Source organism: Saccoglossus kowalevskii, chromosome 15, assembly GCF_978046115.1.
Source record: "Saccoglossus kowalevskii chromosome 15, keSacKowa6.1, whole genome shotgun sequence".
NCBI classification, from domain to species: Eukaryota; Metazoa; Hemichordata; class Enteropneusta; family Harrimaniidae; genus Saccoglossus; species Saccoglossus kowalevskii.
The window spans coordinates 21,675,881-21,687,868 of NC_140655.1; the positions used below are offsets into that span (position 1 = coordinate 21,675,881).

An 11,988-nucleotide genomic window follows, 5' to 3' on the forward strand; every position below is an offset into this window, starting at 1 on the left:
AATCAAAATGATTTTTATCAAAACGTTTTCATATCAATTTAGACCACTGTATCTCGGGTAGTAAAGCACTGTTCTTCGACTACCCAGGAGTCTGTAATCATACTTACTCTCAGCATGTGCCCTGCTATCATGTACAATTTACTTTAAAAAACAACGAAACACTGTAAACAAGTGCTGGTTTCACGAAATTGCATACTAATATCAAATAACATGCAACCACGCACAGAGTCTTTCAAATAAACACGTCACTACTAGGGGCAAAATAATTAGGAGTAAATGATATGCATACACATCATATGATAGAAGTTGTCAGACACATCCGGGTAATTTCCCTGTCTTCCATTTTGAACACCCACATGTTCTTGTATCTCCTGGTATTTGCAACAAAAATACATATTTAAATGTGGTAAATCAATCCACTACCGACCGAGGGCACACTCTCTGCCTGTCGACGAAAAGGGAAGCAGTCCTCACAAGCAGACCCAGTTGTAAGTTACATATTTCAATATTCACACGTTGTTTTTGTAGTCGTATTGTTTAACTACTCAGAATGAATCAAATTGATATTTATCAAACCGTTTCCATATACAATTAGACACCTGATCGCGGGTAGAACACTGTTATTCGGCTGTAAAGAGGTCTGATTACACATAATCACGTAAATAACAAAATCGTTCAGATGAACACGTCATCACTACACATACATACATACATACTAGATGACAGAAGTTGCCAGACACATCCAGTTGGTTTTTCATTTTAAACACACGCCTGATATTTTCAACAAATATACAGATTTTACAGTTGTGACTCAACCTATGACACTGTCTACATGACGAAGAAAAACAGACTCTGTTGTAAAAAAAAACACTTTTCAACAGTTCAACTGAGTTTCAACTACTCAGAATGCATTTCATTGATATTTATTGATCGAAATTATTGCATTTAAAAGCATAACACTGTCCCCTCAAAAAATACAATTCGGGGTTGCATGTGCTATAACACAGTTCACGCACAAACAAAAGCTGCTACAGTATGCGCAACAGCCGCCATGTTAATTCAATGTACTAAGTAGTGCTGGAGCAAACAATGCATTGACTTGTGATCTAAAATATTGTGTGATGCACCTGACATAACTTGATATTCCTACCTGGTCAACCTGCATGCCTTTATCTTGACCATGTCCTTGTCACAAGTCTCATCTACAACTAGCACAACATTTTAGACTAGATCTTTTCCCTCCCTCCTTCCCTCCCTCCCTTCCTCCCTCCATATGTCCCTCCACCCTATGTCCCTCTCTCCCCCTATCTATGTCCCTCCCTCTCTCCCTCCCTCCCTATTTTTTATGAACATAATGCTCCGAGCTACACATCACCAATCAAATAAGTCATTAGCAAATATTAGATGACAGCAGCAGTAATAAGTACACTGTATGTAAATTGTCTCTGATGCAACGCAAGAATAAAGACTTGTTTATTATAATAATGTCTATAAATAACAATGCCAACATGTGGCTATAGGAATTTGTGTATTAATGTCATATTACAATACAACATAACACAACACTTTAGTTTTTTCATTATTTTTTCACGACAGCGAGATGGCGAGTTACACAGCAATGATGGTAATATGTGTTGTGTTACCCCTGGTCACATATATAAAGGTACAGTTTTTCATATGCTATCCATCCATCCATCCATCCATACACACATTTATGTCTCGTATACATGTTACATACGTGACCTACTCGTCGCAAATTAATTATATGCAGTCACATATGACACAAAACATTATAATAAATCATATACCACATATCGTCATATTAAAAACAACATGTATAATGTCATATCTGAATAACACAACAATGAGAATCTGACAATACTCATATAGAATATTTTATAGTTTTTCTTTCATGCTCCACTATTTCTATAATTTATTTACTTCCATACTCTGATCATTCAATGAGCTAAACAAAAAAACTGTCAAAAAGGAAGTTCAATGTTGCAACACCTCATAGATTTTATTTAGATACCAACTAAATGAAATTTGGCAGTCATTGTACAATTTTGCTGGTGTCAAAACAAAGTCTAGGCTGACTTAGTCATGTTAATCATTACGTGGGGAACTGCCAGCCAGATCTTTATCAGATTTGTTCATTTTGTAAAAATCATCATTATTTTTGTGAACTGTAATTAACACGGAAGCCCATTAAGGCCATGACAAAAAATATAAAATTTCGAAATTTTGACTTTCAATCTCGAAATTTTGACTTTAAATCTCGAAATTTCGACTTTCAATCTCGGAATTTTGACTTTCAATCTCGAAATTTTGACTTTTAATCTTGACTTTCATAATGCTGAAATTTCTACTTTTAACGACTGAACGTGGCGAATTGCACCATCCAGAAATAACTGCGATCAAATAGACAATAAAGGTTAGATTTGTTGTTCATTGTATTGAATATTGAACACTCCCAATTAAGTGTGTTCTACATCAGCTTACTCCATTATTTCACGGCAAAACTTCATTATTTGACGGCAAAACATTATTATTTCACAGCAAAACACTATTACTTCACAGCAAAACTCTATTATTTTATGGTAAAACTTTATTATTTGACGGCAAAACTCCACAATTTGTCGGTAAAACTTTAATTAGTTGCGGCAAAGCTCTATCACTTCGCAACAAAACTCTATCACTTGTAGCGGCAGAACTCTCCGCGTCACGGCAAAACTCTCCGCGTCACGGCAGAACTCTCCGCGTCACGGCAAAACTCTCCGCGTCACGGCAAAACTCTCCGCGTCACGGCAGAACTCTCCGCGTCACGGCAAAACTCTCCGCGTCACGGCAAAACTCTCCGCGTCACGGCAAAACTCTCCGCGTCACGGCAAAACTCTCCGCGTCACGGCAAAACTCTCCGCGTCACGGCAAAACTCTCCGCGTCACGGCAGAACTCTCCATTTCCCACAGCGGAAGTTGCTATGATATCCCATAATTATTACTTTTTGAAGCCATTTTTCAATCAAATCTCAGACAACTAATAAATTTATTAGTTGTCTGAGATCAAACGCAAGACTGGTCAATGTCGACACGGTTTAGTAACTGTGATCAGCACCGCTGTCTGCTGCAAATTCGTGTACATAGCAATGCCGCGTTTCGTGTTAATAACCAACACATCTGGGGACGCTATCGAAGTACCAACTGAGCAAATTGCTAATTCACTGTACTCAATAAAATGCTTCCATCTTTCTCAGTTAGTACTTCGATAGCGTCCCCAGATGTGTTGGATATTAACAGTCTTGCGATTTCTGCGGGGCGTTTTGGCCACATTTTACGACGAATGCCTTAAAGCGAGGTGCGAGTGTATTTTTATTGAATCCCAGGGGCTCTCTGCTGGATTTCTGGTCAAGGGGGCTTACTGAGCCTGCGCGGTTCCCGCTGAACGGAAGTTAAAAAAAAACACTTACCCATGAATTGTTGGTCCGCTGATGTGCTACACACTCACCAGTGTGACTCACTTGGAAATGACCCCCAGGATTTGTGAGAGTCATGGGTAATATATGTGATTGATTTCTCTATAACAAACAGACACCTGGCATCACCTGACATATTTCTTTTATCGGTTCAATTACATTAGCTGATGGTTTCTTTACACAATTTACATATATTGCTTTTACTATTTCAACAGAAATAATATTGTATGATTTATCGAAAAAATCAACCATTATAACGAACAAAACAGGTGCGCTGTACACGTTATTTTATCTCATTGGTAATGTACTATAGGTAACATACATCGTCATTATCTGGGGAAAACTTATGCACCGACAACGTTAAATTACTCCTGACTAACAGCACGATATGCCCAGATGAAAGAGCTCCCCAAATACAGAAAAATGCATTTTATATTTTTTTTATATCACTTTTCATTCGCTAGCTATTCGTCTTTTTATCAGTATATGTAGTACGCCATCTTGATTCTTCAAGGATTATGTGTAAAGTACAACTACTATTTTCAGTTCTGTTGCCATGACAACCAGTTTATCACATGTATGTATGCTACCATTTTCAAAACTTTTTTAATTAAAACTAACACTACTTTTGTAGACGATAGAAAACCATGTGCGCCCAAGTAAAAGACTATCCGTTTTTAGTTTGCTCAAAATTATGATAATTATCCACAAGAACAAGAATAATTCACAAGAACGGAGGCTGGGGTTAGTGAACAGATCTCGCCGCATCATGCAAAATTTCGTGCCGCCGCCTCTGTTTTAACTGCACATGTTCTTTTATGCAGCAGCACATTATGTCTACCTTTCTCAATTTTAAGGTCCTGAATTTTGCAATTAATCTTCTAAGACCATGGTTTTGCACATTAATTAATTTTAAATCTTGTTTAAAAAGTCTGTATGTTCTTAGTTTGTTTTTAGCCATGGTTTGTTTTCTATTATCATTATGCATGTCATTGGTTCTCAAATGATTTGTTTATTTGTTTATGAATAAAATCTAAATTTTTCTTATTTCACTTGAGTTTACAATGGTAACAACAACAATATCTTGCATGAGGGTTTCTATACCATTTACTTTTTACTTTCTTATTTACTATGTAGGCCAAGAGGAACCACTCAGATACAAGAAGTGTTTTGAATTTATATCTTTGAAAACGTCATCGCCCCCACCCCCCAGAATTTACAATGGCCCAATTCCTTAAGCAATATAATTTACAAACACGTATATGATTGTAATAGTCAAAGTCACCATCTTTGTTCATATGAGACTCATATCTCGCGCATGCGTAGCGTGGTGACCAGCGCTTTTTAATTAGTTTTTGAGAGACGTGTTCTCAATTACGTGTATGATGAAGTGCAACCATTGATTCTTTCATTTCACGGTTTATGTCAATAACCACCGTGAAAGAGTGCTATGGGAGGCTCAGTCGGACTGGCTTCTTGCTATGTCTGGCGTTTCTCATGGTTCAATCTTCGGACCTTTATCATTTTTGAGTCTTTGTGGTTAGTGCATCTCTTTGCGGTTAGTGCATCTGTTTTCCACTAATATCTCGTGAACCATTTATCATATTTTAATGTAAGTTGGTACATAGATGCTCTGGGATAAGGCTTAGATCTGTTTACTTTTTAATTGAAACCATGCATAATAATTACCTGATTTGCTTATTAATTAGCCAATTTTAAGCATTTCTCTTGTTTCTCATGTACTATTCAACAGACTTCAGTAAAATTTGGTACATATAATATAATGCGCAGACCTGGATAGCTTTTGGTTGAAATCCGTGCATATTATCAACTTATTTGCATATTTATTAGTCAATATTTAGCCTACCTACCAATATCTCAACCACTCATTAGACTCTCTAGATGCTCTTGGATAAGCCATATACATGTTTATTTTAACGTTAACTGTTGAGCTTACTATTTACCTTGAATTATTTATTGAATATTTGAACAATGCCGACTGGACAACAGAATTAGTAGGGAGAAATTTAATGTATTTTACTATGCAAGTTAATTTAACAACAGTGCCCTCCACGTTACTAAGTAACTATGCTATTTTTAGATTAGGCAAATAAAGGTGTTCTGTACGTGGCCGCCATTTTTGGATTGTTGCTATGTTGTCTGCTGGTCAATTCTTTTAATTTGCATAAATTAACCAATATATAGGTGCTCCACAGATATTTTGAGTACCACATATCAAATTGTTTAATGAAACTAGGTACATAGGAGGTGATTACTTCAGGATTGCTTACTTAGTATAGCAAATAGTGCTATAATTTTGTTGGTATTTATGGTCATTATTTCATTAATTATATATAATTATTGAACCATAGGTAGTTGTAACCACTCTGATCATAGGTTAGAGTTTTATTTTAAAATGCTGTATTTGCTCTATTGGAAGCATATGTGCCTTTATCACACGGGAGTTCTTTCCTACCTTTCTTTGATTTATATATATTATGACATGATTGTAATGATTTGTCACTAGTACTTACTAGTAGTAAGATGGCTTTATTTGCAGATGTTGAAATTATAACGAGCATGTGGTGCATAGTACTTCTGCCACATACAGCCTTTGCGGTCATTCACTCGCTTACACGCGGCCTTTTTCCGTAGTAGATTTACCTGAAAACGTACCACCAAAAGTGACAACCAAACTATCCACGAATGTATTACTTCTGTAGAAACGTAAATACAAGCAATTTTATCAGGGACTACGTTGTGAGAAGGTAACGTTACTGGAGTGAAATACTGTGCGTTATACACTAAAACTGTAGTGAAGCAACAATGTGATTGTCTTTAGTTGGAAAGACTAAAATATTGTTATCACTCAAGAGAATACCACAACATCCGTTTTTCTGGTATTCTGGCGAATACCTCAACAATATTTCTGGCGTGAAGGAATTCAAATTTACATTTTCCGCGCCTGCCAGCCTTAGAACATAACGCACCTAGCTATTGTTATAGCTGGGTTTTTTAACCTTACTTTTGACATTGGCTTGCTTTCGCAATTTAACGTGCCGAACGATAAGGGTACTACTTGTAAATGCATGTTTATTTTGGCGAACAAATCGCTGTAATTTCAAGCGCTTCAAACAAATTTCATGGGATCTAACATTTGCAATTATGTCAGTAAATCAGCCAATGATTGAAGGGATCCCGCAAAGACTCGTGGGTAATGGGTGCCACTTAATAATGTATATGACCAATGAAAGCATATTTGGATTTGAGTGAAGCGTTTTCACAAAAAAATATAAATGTCTATAAAACAGATTCATCCATTCATGAAACCCGGTGTATTAGGTGGTCAATGTTTAGTAAATATCACCTATTTGTGGATATGATTCATGCATTCTGAAAACATACAGTTTTGTTTTTGTTTTAACAGTAAGCCAAACTTAGTGACTCTTCGGTGGGACATCCCGGGAAATATGCAAATTAGCGATGAGGGCGAGTATTTGTGTTGGCGATCACATTTCTCAAAGATTCAGGCCATTGTTAGCACCTTTATGAATTTAGCACCTTTACTTTCAGGTAAATTTGACATTCTGGTCGTACTTTGCAAAACGCGCTTTCGAAAACAAATAAAGTAGGATGCTTTGAAATTTAATGGGACTCAAAATAATAAGCCAATACAAAGCGTTTGTGATAATACGTTCAAGTGCGTATTTGCTAACAAAATGGACTGGTCCAAATATTAAGTGTCATCCATCAAAATGGAATGGTCAATTGTCGTTATATTCTAACTAACGCATACTATTACCAGGTGGTACGTACAATGACTATATATAAAACGAACACAGGTCACATTTTCTTTATTTCCACGGTTGCTATTGTACGTTACGTTGTGGATTTATAGTCGCGCTTTGAATTCAGCTTGAAAATGGTAAGTTTGGTTGCCCTTCAGCGTACCTGCAAATTGTTTGGAATCGTTGATGCAAATGTCCTGCAGCTGTGAGACTGTGGTTGTATACACCCATTACACCAGTATTTCGAAATGGAAAGTCCCGTTACCACATCGCGGAGGCTATGGGATGGGTGGTTTGAACCCAAGTTTCATTAAATCGTACTGACGATTGCTCAAAATTTTCGAGTCGACAATTATGTGGAGTCTGTACGTTTCTAGCGAGGCTACACATTATGGTACCCGCCGGAAAATTCTCTAAACGGAGCTCTCAACAATCTTGTTCACGTTAGCTGTGCCTTTTTTTGCTAAATACTCAGGACAAATGTTTATTTGTGTTGTGTTTCTAGCGTGAATGTATATCAATGCATCTTGGCCAGGCGGGTGTGCAGATGGGGAATGCATGCTGGGAGCTGTACTGCTTAGAACATGGTATCCATCCAGATGGACAGATGTCAAGTGATAAAACTGTAATTGTAGGTGGTGACGATTCCTTCAACACGTTTTTCAGCGAGACTGGAGGTGGCAAGCACGTGCTACGTGCCGTCTTTGTGGACTTGGAACCAAACGTAGTAGGTGAGAATTGAAAATTTAGATGCCATCAACCGTTTAGTAGTATGCCTTATTTTGGACCGATGGAAACAAATGCTACTCCTGAGTTTATTCTTTCCACATGTGCGCATGCTTTAGCGATAATTATCAGTGTCAAAATCGTCTAGAAGTAATCGTCTTGTTAGCAGCAGATTCCCTAGACCACGATGAAAACTCATTTCCTCGTTAAAAACCACAAATATAATTGTAATTTTTTTAAATGCTTCTAGACATCAAAAAATACAGTGTAAGACACTACAAATCTTTTTATCAATATGTCAGAGCATAGTGATAGCGAGATGTATCCCTGCCTTAGAAAACGATGGTAAAATGCCCTTAAACAGATGAGTAATGGTTTTCACGGCGATGTATTGATTTTTTTTTTGCATGTTTACATGATTAGGGGTTTAATTAATATACGTGCCGAATCATGAAGGAACACTATTGTTATGTATGATATTTTATGACAATTATTTTTGGTGTCAAAATATAGCAGACATAGAACCTTCAGTCGTTCAAGGGCTTGGCGAATTTGGTTCAAATTAATATAAATATAACGCTTGGTGAATATTTTCTTAATTGTAGGGAGTGGGAAATGATTTTGGAAACCAGCAATAGGTAAATTTAAGAAACAATATTCTAACATAACATTGTGTATATTCTATCCGCATCCAACATGTGCGATTTCATTCATGATATGCATACGGAATATTTATATTAATATTATTAGAACACGCAGCCTTTATTGTAGTTCTGTTGGTTTACTTGTTTGAACAGTAGAATGTTCATGAAAACTATTGTGCATTGTTTATTTATGCATACAATTATTTATTTAGATAAACATGGATTCGGTATGCAGTAATGTACATTTGTTTCTATATGACAAAATATTGTGTACGAATCAGAAAAAACTCTATGACGCACTAGTACTGTAAAGACATTTGTAATGTGACGTTGATTCACAAACACATACTCTGTTATGCTATGATGATTCATGGCAATGATCTATAATACCACCCTAGCTGCAGGGTACAGACATCCTTCCAATCTTTCAATGGACATAGCGAGTTTGGTTTGAAAGTGAACACCACCTATCCAATCTAACAATTGGTGCATATTTTTTTTAAATTGTAGGGGAAGAGATCCATGTAAGTAAAAGCAACATTATAGTATTTTGTATATTCTATCTACATCTATCGTACATGATTCTTGTATGGGAACACAAAATAATATATTTGAAAAAACAATAGACAAACATTACCAAGCAATTCATATACATGTCCATGTCCATGAGCAACGAATATATAAACTTCGGTGTGCATTGTCTTCAATTGATAACAGCTATTTAAGAAAGCTTGAAAAAACCATGTTTTGTGTATTGTACTAACATAAATTTTGAACATACTTGGTTGTTTATTAAGTAGATTATCGTAATTATATAAACACTATTTAGTTTGGCGCACAGTGATATGCGTTTTAATATTCATAGCTTTACAAAATAAATGGATTATCATAACAAACAGAGATGGATTATGTGTTTATTGTCTAAGTAATATATAATCCTCTCACTAACAGTGACATCAAGCACTTTTCCAATTATTCAGTGATTCATCAGTAACAGTAAACACTATTTACATACATACATACGCACGACTTCCGGTATAGTAGTAGTTCGTATCCTTGGTAAACATACACCGTCTCAGTAAAGCTGCTCGTACAGTAGACCTGTAGAAATGTATCAGTCTCGGCAGTCTTAAAACTTCAACAACTGTCAACAGTAAATTCAGACATTCGGTACGGTCCAGTTTACTTCTATATGAATGATTTCAAGCCGGTTCTGCTTATACACTCTGTTAACACTCTGCGAAATGTTTTCAATAGTCGGGAATATTCGTATTGACACCAGATAAATCAGATGAAATCCGACTAACCATAAGAGAATTTTCAGTCAATTCAGGTAAAACTGCACATAGTCACATGTAGCTCCATTGTTTTGTTTTTCTGAAACGAGTCGCAAAATGATCAAATATCGTTCATTTCTATTTGACCGCTATGATAAGTCAATCAGTGTCACTCAAGGCTGGAATCAACGTCGTGTATATCATTAATTAATACAATTCCCGTCTCGTATGTAAAATAATAAAATACGTAACAATTACTTTTAAAATACTAAAAAACGTAGCTGTTGATAAAAGCATGATACAAGGTATTTTTATACTGTTTCACATGTAATGTGATATTTAAAACATGCAGACTTATGTTATTATACTCATAGCAATGATCCATGATATCAACATACATTCAAAACATTTAGAACTACTTATTAAATCTGTAAATAGCCTTTAATTTAAATCTAAAATTGTGTCCATAGGTTTAGTAATACTCGCATGTAAATAGTAATAACATAATTATCTAAGAATTGACATTGAGGTGAGTTGGCAAAAATAGTCAATAACTGTACGCAATCACAGATGAACAAATGTGATAAATTAGACTAAGAAAAAACATTTGAACACAATATTATGAACGTAACCTGGGTGAAAATTATTAATGCATGTACTTGCCTGTCCGACTGCATGCGTGTATGGCTTAGAAATCTTGCATGGGCTAGATTTCTCAGTGAAATAAATATATAGAAAATATTCCCTCTATAATTAATAATTTGCCTATGAACTATAAATGATTCCGTTCTCTCCAAAAAATATAATTGATTGTTAGGGATGAGCGCTCCTGTTTATTTCATAACAATCATTGTGATTTATCAATAAAAAAAAACATTCACAGAATATCTGTTCCCTTGGTACACATCTCTCCCAAAACCCAATGAGTAGTCAATTCGGGCACAAATAAATCTTTCCTGAAAATTCCTTGACAATTCTACGACATAATCATAGTGAAGTCTGCGTGGATTTGGATGTGGGTTTTAATGGTTTTATTTTGCAACTTGACATATTCAAATACAAATAACTCGTGTAACCCATGCAATTTCAATTGACATATATCACATGTAAGTTGTTTTTTTTCTTAATAGACCACGGATAGCTACTTGTAGCTGGTAAGTATAAATCCCGATACGTTGACTTTAAGGGTATGCACAATTCGGTAACCACGTGACGTCACAGAATACCACACATGCCGTATATTTGATGTGTTCTATTTGAAAAATATTCAAATTAACGGATAATCCTTTACTTTTGAAATATTTTTTATAACACAGAAACTGCAGAATGGGAGGATGAAGATACTATATCATCTAAACAATCATAGGATTGCCATTATGCTTGTACTGGATACAAGAATCATTAGAATAAAGTAGTCTAGTAAACATGATATAAATATGCATTAATCTATGAAAAGATATGGTTGTCAATTATTGGAATGAAGAAAAAAAGATAATCTTCTTTCAACCTAGTTTCCACCATCTATAGTTTTAACAATTTGAAATAAAAAAATCTAGGTATCGGCCAACTGAAGGATTGTCATTGTAGTAGGAAATATTGAGGAGTGGGAATTGGGGTCACCGCCCTTGCATCTTTTTGAAATTTTTGCTTCAAACAAAAATGTGCTTCAACATACCAGCAACATGTGTATTGTCAATTACACCAACAAATATCAAACAAATATGCTTACGATTGAAAAACAGAATTGTAATAACAGATAGGAACATAAACATTAATGCTTGACTCCATCTCACAATATCTTATAGGGATACATATTCCCTATAAATGTTTCTTATATATTGTGCCAGGCAACGACTTCTGTTTCGTGTCATTTATTACCCGGCTCCTTATTGATTGATTCGTTGACTTTAATTGCTTATAATTCGAGGAAAAAAAGCAAATCGAAGTGATAATGTACACCATTAAAATTTTGCCTTTGTGCCTGCTTTGAAAACGAATGTCCCCGGGACACCGTGTTCAACTAGACGTAATTAAACATTGGTTATTGTAATCATAACGTCGACAATATTCGAGATAGGTC

General features: G+C 35.6%; 1 protein-coding gene across 1 annotated transcript; it reads left to right on the top strand.

The window, feature by feature from the left end:
- The first annotated feature begins 402 nt into the window (after positions 1-402).
- LOC102807057 (tubulin alpha-2/alpha-4 chain-like) lies at positions 403-11,363 on the top strand. Its single transcript, XM_085508348.1, has 6 exons — positions 403-488; positions 1,597-1,663; positions 7,767-7,992; positions 9,142-9,155; positions 11,039-11,062; positions 11,225-11,363. The coding sequence occupies exons 2-5, from the start codon at positions 1,601-1,603 to the stop codon at positions 11,057-11,059; spliced, it is 324 nt and encodes a 107-aa protein (XP_085364474.1). The 5' UTR covers positions 403-488; positions 1,597-1,600; the 3' UTR covers positions 11,060-11,062; positions 11,225-11,363.
- The last annotated feature ends 625 nt before the right edge of the window (positions 11,364-11,988 follow it).

Coding starts and splice junctions, on each gene's coding strand:
- LOC102807057 (XM_085508348.1), top strand. CDS start 1,601: ATGGCGAGTTACACAGCAATGATGGTAATATGTGTTGTGTTACCCCTG. Junction 1,664..7,766: donor CCCTGGTCACATATATAAAG/GTACAGTTTTTC, acceptor TTGTGTTTCTAG/CGTGAATGTATATCAATGCA.